This window comes from Mchenga conophoros, linkage group LG19 (genome assembly GCF_057382185.1).
Source record: "Mchenga conophoros isolate Kocher_MC1m ecotype Shallow Benthic linkage group LG19, M_conophoros_male_GT1.1, whole genome shotgun sequence".
Taxonomy (NCBI): Eukaryota; Metazoa; Chordata; class Actinopteri; order Cichliformes; family Cichlidae; genus Mchenga; species Mchenga conophoros.
The window spans coordinates 23,111,077-23,133,939 of record NC_140544.1 but is presented as its reverse complement, the minus strand read 5'-3'; the positions used below and the strand labels follow the sequence as shown (position 1 = coordinate 23,133,939).

Sequence of the window (22,863 nt, the reverse complement as noted above, 5' to 3'; positions counted from 1 at the left end):
AACATGATTATTGTTTTTGAATAACAGCTCTGTCTGGGATAGTCTTTTTTTTTTTTTTGGTAACCTGCTGGGATAATTGCAGGTGAGCCATGGAGGAGATAGAGCACAGTAGTGCAGAGATAGGTAAACACGCAAGTGACGTCTGTGGTCGATGACTAATGCTGTATAGACTCCAGCGCCTTGTCTTGTGAAATGCTGGGATAAAGGCTTTGTGAGGGTTCTGCAGGTTAGCTCTAACTATTGTGAGCCATAAAACATGGACACATACTCTTTATCAAAGTGGGATATTACTCCTCGTAGTGCTCGCATACCTTAGTCCTGGGCGGGTGGCTGTATGTCGATTTAGAGCCAAAAAGCCTTTGTCATATCTAAACTGTCAGTGTCACAGGAGTTCGTTTGCACGTCCATCCAGAGAAGACATTTTTGTTGCGGTGCACAGTTTTTATTGGACCTATTCCACCATCTAGTGGTGGTGCATCTGCTGTTACCTACCGCAGCTGCACGAGTCCCCGATGAGAACACAAGAAGTGAAACAAATTGGCAAATGAGGAAATGCAAATGATTAATATTTTTGTCATTTACACATTTGATTTATTTATTTTCAGAAACAGAGTGTACTAATTGCAAAAAATTTTTTTTTTAAAAACAAAAAGGCAGCTTTGGGTGAAACAAAATGAAGAAGTCAAATGTAGAGAGGAACTAGAAATAAGTTCGCCTTCTAAACAAAACACTGAGGAGTTAAAAAGAAGTTAAGAACAATATTTAATTAAATAGTAATTAATTCAGTAGCACCTTGTTGATTGCAAGGCCGCGATCATATACTGACTGCATCACTTGATCCCCAGCAGATGTAGAAATATATTCCTTCCTCTTCAAAGTCCCCATATAGTCAATATCTGCAGTGTTCCACAGTGTAACCGAGATCAGTTCGGGTGGGGGGATAGCTGTTTTTATTTGGAAATATCGTCATTTAATGCACAGCCCCCTGTTGAAAAGCAGCACCACTTGGAAGTGTATTCAGCACTTGAGACTTCAACAGATTCCATCCTCATCCCATGGCGTCTCCCTCTTCTTCATCTTCCTCAGGCAGGCTCCCGGGACAGGGCTCCATGGTAACAGCGACGCCCATGCCGCTGCGTCCAACGGGCATGTCTGTGACACATGTCCATTCATTTCTATCGGGACAGTAGCATTCAACGCTGGACAGAAAGCCGTGTTGGTTAAAACCTCCTAAGTGGGACGGACGGACGGACACACACACACACACACACACACACACACACACACACACACACACAATGATTAGCAAACATTTGCATCAATAAATAATTATTAATTATTCTGTCTTTAGGGGGTTTATTTGCGATTTCAGAACTAATTTACAAAACAGATTTTAAAGAAAACTTTTCCTTTTAAAAAAAAAAGAAAAAAAAAGAAAAAAGATTGCAGTTATGAGTTCCTCCCAATGTGATATTTAATTCGCCAGCTGCATATGAGTTTACTATAAGCATCGGAACCACGCTTAACTTCATTTTATTAAATAACACTGAGTCAATGAGCCAGATTGGGAAGAAAACAGAGTGCAGCTCACTCTAGGGTAACAGAGCAGCACCTACTGATCTGCCTACCGGTCAATGAGAGGGATTTAATTACTTAAGTAGTCAGTATTTAGAAGTGTGTGTTGCAACACTCAGTAGAAATCGTGGAAGCGTTTATTACAGATATATTATCCTGTAAACATTAATGACACTGATAAGAGCAACATTTTTCACTCATCGCTTCAGATTCATGAAGTTGTATAATGTGCTTAATACCAAGCATTAGAAACCCGACTGACCGAAGACGAAGATGCGTCCCTGGTGGACAGTGACTCCATGTGCGCTGCGAGAGTACTGCATCGAGGCCCTCTGCTCCCACGTATTCCTGGCTATGTTGTAGCGTTCCATAGTGGCCAGCTGGCTCTGCCCATCATAGCCTCCTATAGCATACAGGTAAGAGTTCACACACACCAAACCTGCAAGCACAAACAACACAAAAAATGAAATTTGCAACATAAACATGCCAGAGTTTCTTGGAGAACATCAGACGAGAAGACTGAAACAACTCTCATGATTACAGTCATCTTAACAGAAATCTGAATTATTTTAATCTGTACAAAGGCAGACGTGTAAAAAAAAAAAAAAAAAAAAAAAAAAAAAGAGCAGGTTGCAGTTTTACATTGGGCTGTTTGTTAGGCAAGAGCAGTGGAAAAATAACATGTTACTTAGTGACTTTTTGAGGTGCTGATAGGTCAGATTTTATTATCTTGGGAGAGCACAAAGTTAGTGCTGTCCCTCTGTTTCCTGTTTTATACTAAGCTGCCTGAAACCTTATTTTGGGCAAAGGTCAGAAAAAGTAAAGACTATGTGAGAGTACTAAAGATAAGCGTGAAAATGGTAAACACTAAATGTGTCTAAACCTGCTTCTCATAAGAGCCAGAAATGCCCACAAACTCACCTAGTCCGCTGCGTATAGTATTCATGGGAGCCAGCTGTTGCCAGGTGTTAGTGTCAGGCTGATATTTCTCAGCTGTGTTCCAGCGGTTCTGTCCATCATAGCCCCCCACTACATACAGGGCCCCCCCGCACACCGCCACGCCGGCTCCCAGGCGAGCAACCGACATTGGACAAACAAAGGTCCAGCGATTAGACTCGGGATCCCACCTGCAAACCAAACAGCATTTGTGCAGAGCACTTAGTGCAATGATAATCTGTTGACAACTCCTAATGATATTACATATTAGTCAATTGACATAATTAAATTAATGTATCAGCGCCGCAAACTTTAAACCGATTCGGTGCGAAGCAGCTGCGCGCGGCAACTCTCTCGGTCTACACGAGCAGTCAACTTTAAGTGGATTAGGTTAAGCTGGCAACCATGTTTGGCAACTATGAAGAAGCTGTACTTGAAGCCAAAGCTATCGCAACACCAGTGAGCGTACAGAGAGACAAGAAAGTCCAGTCGTGTCCTTGGAGAAAACCGGCTGAATTAATATAAAGACAGCTTGGGATAAAGAGTGGCAGCAGGAGGAAACAGCTGCTCAATCCAAGGATGGGGGGAAAAAAAGAAAGCAAAAACCCTGCCTACCAGCACCTCTAAAGTAATTTACCAACAAGATGCAAGAGCTATATCAATCTTCATGTCTAGCTCTCAGCAGAAATAATATATTTATTTAGATCTATATATTTCTTGCATAACAACCCACAGGACTCTTTGCATAGGCAAATAATGGAAGGCATGACAACAAGAAACAATCAACATGAGCAGACGGGACTTCTTGTACTCTGACTGGTTAATGATTAAAAGCGTGTTGGCACAGTTGCTGGCACTGGTCGTATTCCAGCTGAAAACTGCTGATAGGAGTGTGGCTTATATTGCATCACCTGTCCTTTAATGTTCGGAACGCGCCTTAGAAAAAAGCAGCACTAAATTCAAGTCGCTCTTCCCTCTGACATTGTGACATTGGCCCTGCACTATGATCACTAAAATTTCTGCATCTACAGCGAGGTGCGCAACAGCGGCAAATTAGGAGCAAGGAGGTACGACTCCCCGCCGAGTCTCCGGCATGTTGCTTGCATTCGTTTGGGAAGCATCCTCGGGAGAAGAGCCGTTGCTGCCAACACCGATTACTATAAATGCTCTCGTCTCCTTTGATGTGTTACACTTTCAGTTTTCATCTCAATACTTTTATCAGCTTTCATTATATTTAGCAGCTTCTCAGAAGAAGATTTCCAACTGGTTTCTGATGAGCTCTAATAATTCTCTGCTGACTAGCATCTTTAAGACAGTTTTACATTTCAATCTATTAAAAAAGTGTTTAAGGTCACACTTGAAGTAGAAAGCTAATAATATCAATAGAAAGTGCCATTCTTGAGACTTTCTGTTAGTAATCTAACCTACATGAAAGCATTATATCTCCTTCTCGCGGCAACGAGAGGTAAAGTATACGCAACCAGATCTACATTCCTAAGAAGTTTGTCTGTACATGTTTTGAACGACCTCATGTTTTTGATGTTATGATGTCTAATTAGGCTAAGAGGAATACCAGCAAATTCTTGACTGCTCTTTAGCTTGAATAGCAGCCATTCATTTAATCTCTCTGGTGGCAGTCCCCATACGTGCGCCGAGGTAACTGCGCTTCTAAAAATCTGCATCTTAAAAAGAAAATCTGTGCTTCCACATTCAGCTTATTAAACACAACTTTAATGAAGTCAAATTACTTCTCGAGTGTCGAGTTAAAGACATAAATCGTCAAATAACAGCACAGAGATGTCTCACTTTTCCACCGTGTTGTGGTGTATCGAGCTCTGGGAGCCTCCGACAGCATAGACGCAGCCATCCACCACGCCCAACCCGACCCGGTTCCTGGGGATGTTGAGGGAGGCTCGCTGGCTCCACTGGTTGGTCATGGGGTTGTAGCAGCTCAGGGCGTTGGACTCTGTGTTGGTTTGAAGCGACAGGTTTCTGCCTCCAACCTGCGTTTAAGAACACTTTAAAAGTTTATGTTGAGAAAAGTGAAAAGAAAAACAACCCAGAAATCGCACTCACTGGCCACTTCATTAAGAACACTTTTTTGATGCTTGATATGAATTTCATTAGGTGGTTTTGACCATGTTTATCTCCATAACTGCATTGAGCTGCTGACATGTGATTGGCTCATTACATATTTTAATTTACGTGGACTTGAGCAGGTGTACTGAATAAAGAGTCCAGCAAGAGTAACTCTGAGTTTACTGCATTGTATCTGATCTCTGCGTGTTGTTCACAAATTAAAGCTCATTTCATTGACCGTATGATAACTGATGCAACATACAGTGTAGAGCAGTCCAAACAGTGTGCAGGCTCCCAGACCACTGCATGGCGTCCCCATGTCAGCCAGTTTTATCCAAATATTCCTCCTTGGATCGTAGGCCTCCATGGATGCCAGAGAATGCTGCCGGTATCTGAACAGACAAAAGAAAGTAGTGACTGGCTAGTTACTAAGATGAATGTCCAGAGTAAATAAACAGCTTTTCATGAGAGCTTGTGACATAACTTTGAATCCTTTGTTTGTTATTTGTATAAAGGTTAAAAAGGATATAAAGGATCTTGTCATATAGAGGCACAAATGCCAAAGATATAATATGGTGATTCATGTATGCATGCAAAGCTGGTCTCAAAATTTAGTCTTAATAAGTAGGAAATGTGAAAATAATACTCCAGTCATTATCTGCTCTTCCTTATGTCAATACGCACTGATTGCTATGATTGTGTCTGTGTTTCCACAACAGCATCATCCCATAAAACAGGTCTATGAAAACAGAACAACATGATCATTAAAAAAAAGTCAATACAGCTCAATCATCAGTTAGAAGTTTACGCAGACAGGATGATTTCTCTTATGATAACACCAAGTCGAAAAACAGATTTTTCTATGATGGATAGGAGCCCAAAAAGCAGGGCTACTCTGCAAGGAAGACAGACTGTGTAACCTGCTCAACAGTCACCAGATGGCAGACTGAGCAACTTTCTGAATTCTTGATAAAACACAGTCTGAGCTCATTACCACGATAGTGTATTGTCTGATAATAATGATTAATATATGACAATCAGAATCTCAAAATATTTGCTGCAGCCAGTCACACATGTTTGCTGAGCATACACAGTGTTTGATAACTACCCGCCGGCCACGTAGATAAACTGAGTTCCCCGATTAGGAGCAGGAGGAAGCTTCCTCAGGGTCATATCCTGGAAGATTTTGGACAGGAAGTCCTTACAGGAATTAGCCTAAAATTAAGATAGGACACAAAATAAAATAAAAAATATATGGGAAAAAAAAATGGGTCATATGGCTTTTTTTTTTTTTCTTTTACACTTTGATACCAAAATAGCATACTAGTTTTTATAAGTGCAGCTGTGGTTTACCTTGCTGAGGATGGGACAGGACAGCAGCTGGTTCTTCAGGAACTTAGGCGGCAACGCATAGATGTGAACTGCATTCAAGAGGGCATGCAAATAGGGGGCTCTGCTCTCCATATCCCAGCGTACCCAGTCTGTGCAGGCTTTATACACCTGATGTGGATTTTATTCAAATATATTAATGCACAATTTGTTATTTATGTCTAATAGAGAATCTAACAGGAGATTCATTTAAGTATATTTTTGAATGAATACCATTTGTGAATGAAATGCCTGTTGTATGGCTCTCAATCAGATTTCAGATTTTTATTTTAGGGTCACACACCTCAGACTCACAGAGCACCTTGAGACTGTCCTGACTGATGAGCTCCAGCAGCTGGCAGTGAGTAAGACTGAAGAATTCCTCTTCTTTGGTCACCTTCAAGACAGATGCAGCATTTGGATTTTATTCAGTTTACTTTTCAACTTTAAGTATTACTTCCATTGATGTGAGTCGACAGGTATGAGGCAGCGGGAGAAACTAAAAAGCTAGATTCCATCATTTCATGAAAAAGGCAACAGGAGAAGTCAGAATAAGTATTGGCAAAAAGAACATAAAAGGCTTGGCAGTGACAGGGGGGCTCGATTTGTTCTCGACTCAGACAGATATGTGGAGCTCGGTTTTGGGTAAGCATTAAACTGACACTGAGTCAAAGTTCTTCGGTTATGTAAAGCGCTCAGAAACAAAACAGAACACGAGCCAGTGAGGTGGGTCTCTAAACTGTGCATAATTATGTGGGGACAAGTAAAACACAGTGATGATTCTGTGGGATAAGACTGCCCCATGTCTGCCTGTCCACATATATTCACCTATCACCATAGTTATCTCTCAGTTCTTGTGCTTTGCCTTAACAAAATCATCCCCACTGAGTTGGCTGAACTACCTACAGCTAGTTAGTCTTCAGAACAGGTTACTGCCAGATTGGACTTGTTCGCATGCTCTCCACCCTTGGGTGGAGTTTGGCCTGCTATGCCAGTGCTCACAGATAGAAAAGGTGCTGTTTCACAAGGTTTTGTTCAGATGTCTCTGAGAGAAAATAGATGTTAAGAGAGGCATTTTAATGCACCCAAGTATGGCTGTTGCACCCGGCTCAGATATAGGCTCAGCTGATAAGTACAGAAGTGGATCTATTTGCCTAGGTGCAAATAGGCCCTCTGCTCAACTTCTTTTTAGCTACGCGAGAATAATTTGAGATAAAAGACACAGTTTCTCATAATAATAACTGCACGTAAAGCTGTTGCATGTGCTGTTACCTCACTGAAGTGTGTATTGATGTACTCCCGACTCTGTTGATGCAGTTCTGTGCAACCGATCTCCTCAGCGAAGCGGGAGATACCAATGACGTTAGCTGGCTCTAGGTGTTTAATCAGATAATCGCAGCATGCCTTTGCCACATCCTCAATCTGATACCTTGCAGGATGTAAAAGAAGCAGAGGAGCATTATAGTCTTCACCTCAAAATATGACTTAACACAGTGGTCTGGATCTAAAATATGTTTACCTCATAGCAGCCAAAAGCACATGCAATACACACTTTTCTCCCACTGTTATGTGAGAGGTGTAGGCAAAGTCAATAAGTCTCCCGACCACCTCAGGGCAGACATCACGCAGGGTGACCTCCGAAGCGTGACACTCCTTGAAGCTGCTGGTAAACATGGCTCTGAAGTAGGAGCTACAGGAGGCCAGCACAACTTTGTGAACCTGAAAGAAAAAGGTTGTGATGATAATGAAACACTGGAAATGTGCTCAACAACTGAATGACAAGCGATCCAAGAAAAATTATGAGCTCATTTTGAATTAGACGGCAGCAACAAAAAGGAAGTTGGAACTGGGAGAACAAAAGGCTGAAAATGAAACGTAGTTAGAGTAATGACAATTGTTCTAATGTGTGGATTTTGTGTGTGTGAGTGCGATTCAGCTTCGACCTTGGCAGATTAGTGTCTCCAGTGACTGAGCTAATGATAAATCCCACTGAAGTAAAATAGCATAAACTGCATGAGACATGAAGGGAAGTATATTCATACGTGACTGAATAGTCATTCGTGATGGAGCTAATGATAGGTCACGTTGAAGTACAACATAGAAAAGAAGAAACCATTGTGATGGAGTGGTTTTGATGTTTGAATTTGGCTTTAAATCTTGTATGTGAAATGTCCCAGAGAGAGTGAGAAGCAATAGGGTGTGACTTAAAATAAGGAGATTGTAGACACCAAAAAGAGCAAAAGAGGATAAAAGAGGGCTCCTAGGAACAGTCAAAGCTGTTCTTGCTCTAGTTTCTTTGTGATAGGCAGTAAACATCTGGCCCTGGGAGTCCACAATTAGAAATTACAGCAAGAAATGCCAGAGGAGCAACCACTGCCCGAACACTCTGGACTCATGAATAGGTTTTTATATTTCTTGGCTTTTCCTCTTCTCATTTTTTCCGTGTTATATTATAAAGTCAAACATGCAATTAATTAAAGTTGTTAATTAAATCACTTAAGTAATTATTATTAAGTATAATTTATTTAATTTGGCTTTTGCTTTGCTACTGCTAAATTGCGTAAATTAAATATCCTGCATTCAAAAAGTCTAAATTGTGGACATTTCCTTTTTAATCCCTTGTGAAAAAGTAAAGGTTAAAACCTGTGTATTATTATAAGATCGCTCAAGGGGTTCTTACAAGTTACTCTAGCCTTAAAAATTAACAGATCCTCTGGGCCTACTTTTCCAGACCACTAAATGTTAACTAACTGGGCTAAGAAGTGCAGGGATTTAGAGGAGAGCTGCTGATAACAGGTATGGCTGAAGGTAGAGGGCTTGACCAGAGGGCCACCCTGGCAAGGATGCTTTCAAAGGAAGCAAGAACGACATTTGGAGGACAGAGAAGCAGGTAGAGCTGGGCATGTCTCGTCCCCTGCCTACTGGGTAATACTCATAGGAACAGAGACTCACAATTTTTAAACAGAGAGGTGGTACCACACCTTCTTGTATTGGGGGTGGGGGGTTGGATAGTGCAAAGGCACCATATGTGAACATGATCCACACACATCCCGTTTGACCAAAGCTCATTTTAATGGATCTCTGATGATATCAGGGTGCATTAGTGCCTGTGAAATAGCCAGATCAAACATCTGGCAAGGCACCATCAATGCTGGAAGATGTATAGAGGTTACATATGCTCCCATTCTGATGACGTCTTTTTTAGGAAGGGCTTGCATATTTCAGCGAGACAACGCGAAACTGCATATGGAATCTATTCCAACTGCATGGCTTCATAGTAGAAGAGTCTGGGTGCTACACTGGTCTGCCTGCACTGAAAACATGAAATGAGATAATATGACAAAGACGACCCAAGACTGACGAGCAGGTGGAATCTATATCAGACAAGAATGGAACAAGGTATCTCCCAAAGGTTCAGCAGCTGATCTCCTCAGCTCACAGAGGCTTAATGAGTGTTGTTAAAAGAAGAGGTGATGCTACACTGTGGTAAACATGGCCCTGTCCTCTTTTAGAGACATGTTGCTGCCATCGAATTCAAAATACCGTCTTACAAATGGTCCAATTACTCAGTTTGAGCATTTGATGTTTTCTGCGTTCTATTGTGAGTAAAATGCGGTTTATAAGATTTGCAAATTGTTTTTTTAATTTATTTACGCTTTTAAAAAAAATGGGTTCACATTAATATGAATCATTTTGAATAATTATTCTCTTATATATTTAACTTGTCCGAGAGCCTTTTATTATATTTGGCGTGCACTTTGCAAGTTTCTAAAATGTAAATGGAAAAACTTGCTGTCACTGCGTGTTGTTTTTCAGCAGCACTTTTTAAATGCTGACCTTTGTATTAAATTTAAATTGTCATAAAAAAAAAAATAACCCAACAACACAAACTACACTATGATTCTAAAACTTCAAACACGACCCATTACCTTGAAGTCGACTGTCCTCTCCTTGTATGTGACATGCAGCACCAGATCACACAGCAGTTCGTTCTGCCGGAACTCATCCATGGCCTTCAGGGCCCTTGAAGCATGGTTCTCGACGGTGTAGTCAAGATATCCAGACCCACGCATAGAGGGAACCACAATAGCTGAGAAATCTGAGTCGCATGTTGGACGTTTCTTCTTTTTAGGGCAGTGCATTATGGGGAGAAAGCACTTTAGATCTAGTTTTTCAGTGATACAGTCTTTTACAGTCAAACGTTTTTAGTTCTTATCCCATTGGATTCAAACTTTCAACAGAGAAAGTTCCTTTGGTCTTCAACTCATCAGTAGGTAAAGGCTACAGTGTGCAAGTATCCTCAGTTCCTCCATTTTGCCAAAAAACATTCAACACAAAAATAGTCTTTTAGCATGTCGACAACCCCCTGTGTAATAGTACATTCCATCGGTGATCACTGCTACAGCCAGCAGGCAAAGTAAGATGTCCAGATGCTGCAAAAATTAAGCTCAAGTCATGCGTTTCTCTGCAGAAATACAGCAAGGAACCGTATTTGTAAACTGACGGTGAACCACATAAGGCTCGCTCAGCCACGTATCCTGCCCCATCTGACATGACTGACAATATTTGTGTCACACAGTTCCCAAAGCAAAAGCAACGATCATGAAATTACTTTTGGTCCGGATTTGAAAGAATTCAGGCTTTTCAAAGTAGTCCATTCTGACGTTTTCCAACGTCTTCTGCCATTTAGTGTTTTTACATGAAAAAAGGAAGCGGTTGGCACATGTGTGCAACTGCAATCAGTTGTATCATAGCAGGGATTCTTCTTCAACTCATGTGATGCTTATCCTGGAGAGAAGAGGGTAAAACAGAGAGAGGGGGGGTGTTAGGAAAGCTGAGAGTTTTTCAGTGATTTAAAAAGAAGCAAATATAATCAAGATCTCCGGATATGGCATTTTTTTCTTATGCGTATGTGGGTGTGTTACTGTGACACACTGTGGGTTTCACTTCCTTACAAATGAATCCGAAAAAAACGTGTTGTGACGAACTGCTTTATGACACAGCTTTCAGCCGAGGAAATAATCACTGTGTTTGTGATTTCTTCTAAGATTTTCATAACTGCAGGTTAACAGTCTGCATATAAACCAGTTATCCTTGTACTTTTTTGTTTTTGTGTTATTTAATTTCTATTGCTTGATTTCATTTTTGACTTCCATATGACTAAATGTGATATTTTATCCTCATAGAGTGACATCTGGCTAAATACAGATTTGTTAGGACTGATATTTAAGAGAAGTGAAATTACACAACCAGATAATGACTTTCAAGCTATTGTGATCATTGTCCTTAAACTTTTTTTAAACTGTTGTCACAGGGCAGGAGGTGGGGTACACCCATGACCAGTTTAGAACCACCAGTAAGCCTGAGTGAGAGTCCTTCAGCTTCCCCTATAGTATATATAGATTTTTATCATGCTACCTGAGGATAATAATTAAATATAGTTATTAAAAGAAAAAAAAAAGCAACTTTGATCTATCCAAATGAGTCATCAGGCACATGCTAATTTTTAACTTGCATATTTTGATGTATGTGGTATATCTTGCTATTTTAACGTAATACTGACCTGCCAGATTGGTCTATACATGTTCAGAGAATGACGCTTATTTTATTTTGTTTTGTATTTTTTAATCCACTATTTAAGTAAATTTAAAATCAAACCATTAAGCTTCGATTGAAGTGCATATTTATGACTTTAATTCAAGATGTTCACCAAAGATTTTGCATTAACTATTCAGGAATTGTTCATTTTTATACATAGCTCCCTGTTTGAGAGGCTCAAAAAAATCGAACTTGCATTTCGCATCTTTCACTGAAACTCTCAATATGCGATTTAAATGTTTAAGTTGTAATGTTTAAGTTCGCTATATTTTTGATTAGCCTGATAAACCAAAATAAACATCCATCCATCTTCATCCGCTTTATCCGGGGCCGGGTCGCGGGGGCAGCAGCCCAAAATAAACCTATCAAACAGATAGCGAAAAAGCCTTAGGTGTGGCCATACCCTATCAGAATTAATCTAAAATCAGAAACTTGGACGAGGTCTGGTCAGTAAGCTCCAACATCAGGCATTTGCCTCACTGAAATCACTGACACTAAAGACCAAGCAATGGTGGAAGCGTGAGTGACTGCCATTCGTCTGGAGGCCAATTTGTTTGCCCAAAGTTTTGTTTTTGCTACAGGGTGTCCTCTCAACTTACAAACTTATTTACGTCTTATGTAAGAGATATGCAAAAGGTTTTGTGTAACAGGTTTAAAGATAATTAGAAGAATTAATGCATTAAGCTGTCAAATTATGAAAAAATGCAAGTAAATAAAAGACAAAAACAATTATTTTGTAGCACACGTCTTTATGCAGAACAGCACACCTTGATCAGCTACTTGTCAAGCAAACAGTAAAATCTCCTGCATGCCAGCGTCAGTTGCTGCTGCTCCAGCTTGAAGCAAAACAAATCAGCTCATGAGGTGGAGATGAAGAAAGGACTTTTGTTATCTTGCCTGGTAGATATAGTGCATTTGTCTGTGTGAGAACCCTTGGAATCATTAAACATGTAAGCATTAAGGCGGACAAATCAAGGCCCCGCTGAAGGCTAAACCATGCAAGATCCTTTTGACTATTATATGCAAAATGTCATCATTTGCAGCTTTTTGGCAACACGCGTGCATAATTAAAATACTATTGCCACACACATTTTGGAAGATTTTTTTTTTTTAAGTCAAAGCAAAAGGTGGTTTAGAGATAAGGGGATTTGCAGAGCTGCACAATTAAATCTACTCAGCCACCAGCTACCTCACATCTCAGCCTACAGTTAGTCAGCCTGCTTGCTGGTCATATGACCCAATGTGTCAGACAAAGGGGGGGTAGGGCAGAAAAAATGAGATTTTCAGGGAAGCACACACTGATGACAGTAAAATGATGGAGAAAAAAAAAAGATAAGAGGGGGAAGTCCACTTGAGGAGGGAGTAAAACAGTAACGCTGATATGACACTTGGTCTGACCAGTTTATTGATTCTAGCTAGATATGAAGGTTCTGTTTGACCGAGGTCCTCACCGGTAGCACCGCAGTGGGAGTGCAGTTTAGTTTAGTTGCATTTAGAAACTCCTTAAATCAAATATCTCAATTTGATTTAAGGAGTTTCTTTCTTCCTTTTTCTTTAAAAGCAGTTTTTTGTCAGATGATATCATACTTTTGACACTAAAAACAAAGAGAAGCATTGAAGCCACTGATTCCGGCTGCAGATGAGTTTGCTTTTCATAAATCACACGCCATTCTTAGTGCAGAATTTCTGAGAAGAAACAAATGGGGCAGACAGTTAACCATTTACAGATTGCTTCCGTACATCCCGAACAGTAGAGTAACTGGTGCAGTCAGCACTTATGGCAAATTTCCTGTTTAGAAATGTTATTGAATTACTTATTTCAAAACGACCTTTTTAAACAGATTAAAACTGAAATAAATATCGTCCTAAACTGCTGAGCTGTAATGAGTGCACATCCTTCGAAATGTTTTGTAACAGTAGTGACAAAAGCGCCTCTGCTGTGTCATCTTTCGTGTCACCATTGACTTTTCTCGAGACAAATGTTGATGATGACAAAAGCACATTTTCTGAAAAAAAAGAAAAGGAAAAAAAGAGGAAGACTGGAGTTGAATGCCACGGGATGATTGTAGTGTTTTAAAAAATTGAAACATCTGTTAACTCAGCCATAACAGCCCAACAAGGAAGAAAAAAAAAAAAAAAAACCCACTCGTAAGCAAGTTCCGCTGTGCAAGCTTGAATTTTGTAGACCAGTGCATGTGATAACACAAAGTCTAACCAATGTCCGTGCGATGTTCGATTGCACCTATGTGTGAACAGTGCAGGTAACTGTCCAAGGAAGTGAATGCCATGTATCCTGCTTTCTGCACAGAGCACCCTCACCTAAACCAAAGGAAGTAGGCCTATTTCCAGATGTGATCATTCATTTAATGTGTACTCTCTCTCTCTCTCTGGATAAGATAGCACCTCTACACAGTTGCTATGTTATTTTTATTTGAGTTACTGTTGCTTTCCTATCAGTTCGAAGTAGTCTGGCCATTCTCCTCTTGAATCAACAAGGCAGAGAAGACTCACGCTCACTGGACATCATCCTTTTTCCTGACCATTCTGTGAAAAACCTAAAGATGGTTGAGTGGAAAATCTCAGCAGATCAGCAGTTTTTGAAATACTCAGACCAACCTATCTCCACCAATAACCACACCACGTTCAAAGTCACTTAAATCACCTTTCCCCCCCCCAATCTGATGCTCGCTTTGAACTTCAGTTTGACCATGTCTAGATGCCCGAACGCACCAAGCTTCTGCCATTTGATTGGTGGATTAGATATCTGCGTTAATGTGTATTTGACCTATTAAAGAGTCTAATGGACATCATTTAGAAAATCAGACAACACCAGTGCCTCATTTCTCACATTTGAGAGGGATGCAGATCTCCAGCTAAACTGAACAGGTTCTCCCTTTGCTTGCACTCCCACGCTTTAGCGAGTGTCATGACATTCAGCCTAAGATATTTTGTGTAATCTTGCTGGTGAACAGAGAGCACTGATCACATTCCCCCCCTTTAGAGGAAAAACAGTTGACACACTGGAGGTGGTGAAATTTAGGAAATAAGTAGTTCCCAAGCTTCTTGTAAGGAAGTTCAATAAACAGAAACCCTGGCCAAGTGCTACACAGCCTAAAATATTTGAAAAAGAGCTACAATTTATTTGTGTGTGCCATTCAACCAGAGACAGAAACAATAAATACACATCAAGCCTGTTGTGGAACGTGTAGGAAAATAGCTTGTTATCCTAAAAAGCATGCTCTTTTGGGACTTGTGTAGCCTTTCCCCCCTTTCATCTTCTTCTTATTATAAAATTCGCAAATTAATCAACAAACTTGCATTTATCATTCCCTTATTCAATTAATTACTCAACGGGAAATTGAACTACAGTTATTTCTTTAAAAATTGTATCTACTTTTATTCATTTTATGGAATTTCCTTTTTAAAAGGTCGACAACATTTTTATTTTTTATATGATTTAAAACTGGTCTGGGGACTGTTAGCTTTTTCTGAATAAACGAATCAAGAAAACGAACTATGGCCACCGGATCTGCGTTTAAAATGCAGAAGCACAGCAATAGAGACCTCTTTAACATTTTCTTGCGTCAAAAGAATGATTTAGAGAACTAATATCAAGTAAATATCCCTACGTTTGACTGGTCCTGAACAATAAACAACTTTTTAAAATCAAACCGCCTAAACAAAATTCCACCGGATTCTATTTGAATTTTGCAATTTAGTCAAAATATATTTGATTTTATCTGCAAAACCAAAAACAAATAAAAGGCACAACAGCAGCAGCATTCAGCGCTCAGCATGCAAAGGCGACAAAGCAAACGTTTCAATTCCCCTTTAAGAGTCTGCGCACCAGGAGAGGAAATAAACTCCACTGCTCAACAAGAACCGTACAAACTACCCCAGCCGAGGGATCAGCCTGTCCGTGAACGTTGCTAATGTCGGAATAGTGATGTCAGGAGTGCTGCTGGAGGATCACAAACTCACGAGAACCGTCTTTAAACACATCACAGCGATCCCCCTTTCCTCTCTCCCCCCAACCGAAGGGCGCGTCCGCGCTGGTTTTATTCTCCAACAGCTGCAGATTCACTTACCTACAAAAACACCTGGTCGGCAGCCGCTAAAACTCCTCCGTCGCAAGAGAACGGGGCGCATTCACACAGAAGCCAACTCAAACAAGTTACGCAAGACTTGCCCAATCAGCACGATAAGTGTTCGCCGGTGTTTCTCTGCACAGATCTCTCCGTCCTACCAGGAAACCCGCTGATATCTCGTCCTCCACGTCAAAGGGACAAATGTGCACTTGTGAACTTCGTCGATGCTCTGAGTCGCTGAGGGCCGACGTCCAAAGGCTGTAGTGCTGTTGGTGGTGCTGGTGTTGGGGGAGGAGGAATATACACCAACATGACACTGCAACTTTTCACTCCGCAAACATTGTGCGGGGCAATAACTACGCATGTTCAGACCTACACGGCAACTAGTCGGACGCCGCATTCCTCAAAGTGAAACTGAACTTTGACTGGGGCAGGACAGCGGCTTCAGGAATTAGATAATAGTTACGCAGATGAAACACGCTTCAGCGAGAATAACAACAGCATATCTTTTATCCAACAACCCGAAACTCACACACACACACACACACACTCTCTCTCTCTCTCTCTCTCTCTCTCTCAGGAGAGTGAGCTGCAGAGGAAATCCACAACATTTCCTGCAGTTCGTTCAGATGGATTAAAATCAGGGCCCATGGTAGAATGGTCAGCTGTTTTCTTTATTCTTTGGCGCTATTAGATGCAGGCTTTGAGTTTCAATAAATCCCTGCGTCGTTATGTTATGCTAAGATATGTCATATCAAAAAAGGATGTCATTTGTTACATCTATACAAAAAACAGAAAAAAACCTGCATGCTTTTTGAGCTATCGAGCTCCTTTATGTGTCCATTCTCTATAATTCCTCAGGATTACTTTAATCTTAGAAACTTGTTTTGAAGGTTTCCCTCTGTTCAGCCTGTGGACAGTTTTTTGTTTCTATTTTCCCCGTCTAGCTGAGGTGGTTGTGGACTCGTTGACTTTATACTTCCTGATAATTTAACTGTCAGCACAGAGACAGAGGTTATTTAAGCCTTTACTTTAACCATGCTTGGGGTTATTTCTTTTGTCTTTTTCATGCTTGTCTGATTGAAATGAAATGTCCACATGTCACCCCATGTAAGGGTTGACAATAATTTTGTCTGGGCTGTTTTAGACGATCTTTGTGGAAAAGGAGATACTTGATTATGTGTTCTAGCAGGACTATGATCCCAAATATACATCAAAACTGATTTTGGAAAGGATACAGAAGGATAATATTAAGGTTATTGAATGGCCTTCCCAAAGCCCCAGCCTCATTCCTATTCAGAATCAAGAAGAGTGATTAAATATCCAGCCAGAAGTACCAGAAACTTGTTGATAGTTCCCAAATGTTTTTGGTTGAGGTGCAACTTGTTGTGGTATGCACTCAGTCCACCCTGGAAAAAGAACAGTTCAAAGAAATCATTCAAAGCCCAAAGCTGACCTTCATGCCCATGATGAGTGTGTAAACCGCTGTCCACAACTGTATGTGTGACGACAGAGCTGTCCCAAGAAGAAAGGACCATTGTTTCACAGAAGTGTAAGGACAACAATATGTTTGGACACAAGTAAGAAAGAAAAGAATTCTCTAGCAAGTGTGATGACGCCTGTTAAATGACTTTCCAGTTTTTATAATGCTCTCCTTTGTTTTCTGAGTCTTTTGAACACAGAAAGAGGTCAATGTACCTCAGCCTAGTTCAAGAAAAAGAATGTGTGCCATGATAAAAAGAACCAGTCTGCATAGAGAAATAGATAATTGATATTTTAATGTGCTTCAAACAATTAGGCTTACCCTTAGCAAGTCCATGATCGGACTCTTCTAAATAGCACAAAACAATCTCTGGAGTCCTAACAAGGCATTAAAATGATAAATTGTTTGGGTATCTTGTATGGTATCATAGGAGAAAAAAACACAACAGGGGAGATTCTGGAAGTGGCTTATCAGGGTTTTTCGGGTCATTGGACTATCCCTCATGTCATTCTATTTTCTAGGAAATTGAGAAACAGGTCATTGAAACATGGAAATGCAAATGAAAGTGCAGGACATGAGGCAAAAACAAGAGTTTGTACAATTCTCAGTACGTTTATTCAGCCTGAACTCTTAGGCACACTTCCAGCTTTGCTGTAACTTCTTTATAGTCTTCAGTTCTCCAGGCTTCTTCGAGAACATTCAAAGCTCTTTGGGTGTTGGCTGCCTTTTGTTCTATTCAGTATCAAGATGATCTGACACTGCTTCAATAATGTTGTCGTCTGGACTCAGGGAAGGCCAATCCGTGACTTTCATTGTGTTTTCTTCTATCTGGGTATACTGTTACTGCATTAGCATATTTGGGATCACTGTCATGCTGAAAAATGAAGCAATTACCAATCAAATGCTTTTCAGATGGTTTTGCATGGTGGATCAAATGCTGATGTTATTTTTCTGGATTCATAATTTCATCAGTTTTGACAAGATCTCCAAGAAATACAGCCCCACTATTTTTACAGATGGCTGCAGCCACTAACTGTTGTACCTCTCTCCTGAACCTCTCCCTAGATATTGACAGCAATACTAACCAAATACTTCAAATTTGGACTCATCACTCCTTAAGACCTGTTGCAAATGATTTTCAGTCCAGTTCTTGTGTAATTTGGCATAGCTCATTAAGAATGGCTTCTTGACAGCCATCCATCCCCTGACACCATTTCTGATTAGGCTTTGGTGAATAGTTCATGGATCAACTAATGGGCCAAATGGATCTTTCATGTCCTATGTGCAGCTGAATAGTGTAGTGGTAAGGCTACACAACTTCGGCGTGGGAGTTGCAAGTTTGATTCCTACCTGGTATCCTGTAAGGGTCCTGGCTAGACCCCCAATGCTAAAACCAAGCCCTGGAATGGCGCGGCTATGTCTGCAGCTTATCTACAGCTCGTACACAAGCATTTCACTGCATGTTGAACTGTGTATGTGACAAGTACAAAAATTTGAATATCTGAGGCCTTTGGTGTTATTTCCCCCTATTTGTTAAGAAATGTCTTTCATCTGTTTTAGGCCTGTCATGTATTTTGTCCTCCATTTCCTCAAATGAATGAAGAACACTGTACACCATGCTGAGATATGCCAAGTTATTGGCTAATAGCTCTTTGGCAATCACCTTATTGATGGAAAAACACTATCAGGAAATAGCATACTATCATATCACTTTGGCATTTTTTATAGATTCAGCTAAAGAAACAGGGACAAATTGGGCTTTGTTGTTACAGGCTGCTAGTAACAAAGGACCTAAAGACACACTTTAACGTGGATTCTTTGTTAAGTTGTTTGTTATGTGTAGGCACAACATCCCTTGTTTTTTATGCTTAAATGATTCATAGGTCAATGTTAAGCAACTTTAACAAACTACAACAACAAGCAAAATCTTCTTTAATCTTCTGAAAATGCTCAGGGACAAGGACTAGACTGAAAATGAGTGAAAAGACAGTCAAGGTCCAAAAAACCCCCAAAACTGTGAAAGACTTTCAGAAAACTAGTGCTCAACAACACTTAAAAAACAAAAGTCTAGCACCTTAGAAACAAATTATGAAGAAATGGAGGATGTCTCAAAAATCTTGTACAGTAGTGTAGATGTGACAGCACGCTGTTGTTCAGTGTAGAAACACTGATCATCGGTGCACATACATCAAATGGAATGAGTCTGTTTTATCCCATCTCAAAGAATTTTCCTTTTAATATTTGGGGGTGAATGTAGTGAGCATGTGAGGTGTGAGTCAGCTAATGGGCAAGTTTAAAGCTAGAAGTAAAAGAGCCATGTTTGACTTGTTTAACAGTTGATCTGAGTTACTACTTTTATTCAAAAATCAGTCTGATGATTTGTTAAAGCCTCTTTGGTGATGGCAGTTAGTAATACTGACACTTAGCAATATCCTCCAGCTTGTATTGCGTGGGTGATCTGCACAATTTGTCAATACAGCATTGTGCAGAAAAGGTTCTTAATAACCTCCGTATAATCACTTGGTTACTGTCATTTAAAGAATAGTTGGTGTTTTGGAGATACATTGGTACACGGACTTAACAGGATTTAAAGGATAATGTCAGGGTTCACATTTCTAAGTCTCAATAGTCCCAGGTGAACTTTGGTTCAGCCAGATTAAGTGACTTTGTTTCCTTGACTATCTCACAGTTAATGTATGTATAAAAGTGTCTTGAAAAATACAAAATTTTAATATAATATACATTGATATCCTGTCAGTGAATATCTAATGCTGCACCAGAGGTGACATGCAAGGCAAGGCAAGGCAAGTTTATTTGTATAGCACAATTCAACAACAAGGTGATTCAAAGTGCTTTACAGAGACATTAAAAACAAGAACAAATAAAAAGCATTGGCAAATGGCCACACTTTCGGTGCTTGACTTAATTCCAAGAACATAAACACAGAGCTCAGCACACGCAAAGTGAATGACTTGCAAAAAACCAAACGGGAACTCCTGCAAAATAATTAATGAGGTACTAGCGTCTCTTGAGCAGACTTGTTCAGCAACTTCTTATGTTTTGTTGTTTTTGTTTATGTTTAACTAAAGACGAGTATAGAGTTTAGGGAAAATTTTGCATGATGATAGAAATGAAAAGACATGCAGCAAAGGGCCGTGGGTCACATTCGAACCCAGGCCAGTTGGCCGCCAACTCATCACGGCGAGCTAAACCGGCACCCTGTTGCTTTGAAACTTTATACAATAATTCTCAGCCCACTAGCATTTTGACATAATATCGCTCAGCTTTATATTGCCTATGGAGTCAGCTAAGGTGACATTCAGGAAGTCTCCTCGTAACTTTTGGTAACAATACTATCTTTGCACGGCACACCACACCCAACAACACCAAGAGCTCAAATCCAAAATCTACCTGCAAATATTGCCACTATTGGAAATGTTGCATCATATCGTGACAAACGATGTCAGCTGGTTCACTTGAAGGTTCGGCTTCTAGTTAAAGACACAACAAATGATTCACAATGCTGTGAAAGAATTTGCCAGTAATTGATGAGCAATGCAGATTTTTAAATTCTGTCTAGCTCAGTTGACTATTTCCTAGTTTATTTTTCTGAGCCATGCTGATTTGTGTTGCAAAGAAACTGGTTTTGACTAGAATTTCTGTATCGTCATCTTAGTTTCAGTATGTTGTTTGACCTGCTAGATAGGGTAACTAAGCCTAGGCTTAGTCCATTCACAATGCAGTAAAATTATAAAGGTCTTATCTTAATTCAAGCGAACACCACACCACTCTCTTTCGCAGTAAGATGCCTATAAATACATGATAGTGGGTGATTCACCTCTGTTGACTCATTTTGTGACACATAATATGCAATTAAAGTTGGGGTAAGAGCTTGGGCAGGAATGTCTGCATGGGCATGTACAAATATTTGACATTTTTCTCCCTGCTCTATGAGCCTCAGTTATAAGAACAAAGAATACCATAAGTCACGTCTTCTCACAGCAGCATACAGATAAATCCAGAGTTGCTTTTGTATTGAGATCCTTTATAGAAGTAAAATGATCAACACAAGAATGAATACCCAACTGTAGGTGAACATTTTGCACAAGTACCAAAAAAACAAAAGTTTCCAATACGAAAAAGGCACGCCCAACAAAACATTCATCCATCTGAAGATATGGTTCTTAGTCAGTTTGCTTTAGGTCCAGCCATTTCCTATGTCAAATATTAGACTGTTAACATGGAAGATTTTCCACTATGTTCAAAATCTACTTGGATCTTTTTTTTGCCTGGTTGCTACTAGCACGTGCATTTGTTTGCTTTTCTCATTTTTTTTTTCTTGTCTTTTATTTTACCCTGCTACTGCACACACCCACGCACACATACACGCACACGCAAATAACGTAAGAGCAATGAGTGTGAACCAAAGCAGCGAGGCGAAGCAACGGTAACGCCTGAACAATAAGTTTTACTGTAAGTTAACAGTACATCAGTAACCCAAACATTTACATGTACAACTTTTATTATTTTTTAAATCACAGCCACAGTGACTAAGCACTTTTTTTACAGACTCCTGATTGGATACATGCAGCAATAATAAATAAAATTAAAAAATACAAACCAACAAAAGCAAATAACGATGGAGGATAAGACTTTAAGTGCTCTGATATGATTTATCTGGTTAATTGATGTAGATGAAGTCAATACATTACATACTGCCACACTTTTTGGAACATGTTAAGGAAAAAACAATGAGGAAAAGACAACTCCAGTGTTCAGGGAATTTAACTGTACTGACTGTAGGCTTATTAGGTGAAGACAGATGTTGTTGACAGTTGGTGCTAGACTCAATCAGCTCTTCTTCAGCTATCCATAAACCTCCTGCTGCTTCCCCCACACTGATCCAATCGCTAAGGCTCGCCCGGTGCCTTCAGTGCTAAAGGAAATAAGAAACGAAGCACTTGAAGCACTAGTTGTCACTTAAATGTAAACATACATTATATAATTTGCGCATTTGTCAAAGAGACTGCTACATTTCCATTGCTTCGAGATGTTTCTTAAAAATGATGAGTCACAACATGTCCCTTGCACAACCTTTTGAATTTTTTTGTTGTTTTTTGGGGTGAGTCACCCACTGATGTTTTGATAAACACCGAGGGTTTCCCCTTGATATTTACATTGGTACTTTAATAGATATACACCATGCGATATTAAAGTACCAATAAAAGATAGTATTTGCTTTATTAACACCTGTTGATATTTGGACCTGTTGCCATGGGATCACACTCAAGTCCTATTTACTGCTACAAGGAAGTAAAAAGTACAACAGCATCATGACACAGCACAACACTGACCACATACTGTAACACTTCTGCAAAGATACACTTCTTGTCTTTCCACCTTCACGTCATATTGGAATTTAGCTCCATCTTCTCAGCATTCTTTTAATTTTTTATCTTTCTCACATTTTCACATTTTCTTCCTCGCCTCTCCTCAGTAACAGATCCATAATTTATAGCATTTTTGGCACCAGCAGTGTGCAGTTTACATTAAATAACTCTTGGATATCAAACACACGCCATGCTGCTAGGTTGTTGTTGTTGTTGTGTCTGGTAGGAGAACCTCTGTGATATTGTTCATTAGTGTTACTGTGACAGGGGATGGTTTGAGCTTGACTTCATGCACTGGGAAAGTGCTGCCCTCTTCTGCTTGAACACAGAAGCACAAAACCACACT

General features: G+C 40.0%; 1 protein-coding gene across 2 annotated transcripts; it reads right to left on the bottom strand.

Moving 5' to 3' along the window:
* Nucleotides 1-410: 410 nt before the first annotated feature.
* On the bottom strand, nucleotides 411-16,061 carry keap1a (kelch-like ECH-associated protein 1a). 2 transcript variants are annotated; one of them, XM_085256925.1, is made up of 12 exons: nucleotides 15,645-16,061; nucleotides 9,888-10,746; nucleotides 7,478-7,677; nucleotides 7,231-7,387; nucleotides 6,263-6,355; nucleotides 5,944-6,090; nucleotides 5,699-5,805; nucleotides 4,853-4,982; nucleotides 4,318-4,514; nucleotides 2,497-2,702; nucleotides 1,838-2,014; nucleotides 411-1,230 (listed from the first exon to the last, which is right to left on the bottom strand). In XM_085256925.1, exons 2-12 carry the CDS (start codon nucleotides 10,098-10,100, stop codon nucleotides 1,049-1,051), a joined length of 1,809 nt encoding a protein of 602 aa, XP_085113051.1. In that variant the 5' UTR covers nucleotides 10,101-10,746; nucleotides 15,645-16,061; the 3' UTR covers nucleotides 411-1,048. The 2 variants fall into 2 exon arrangements, with proteins under 2 accessions (XP_085113051.1, XP_085113052.1); XM_085256926.1 differs by lacking the exon at nucleotides 15,645-16,061 and adding an exon at nucleotides 15,538-15,600.
* Between the last annotated feature and the right edge of the window lie 6,802 nt (nucleotides 16,062-22,863).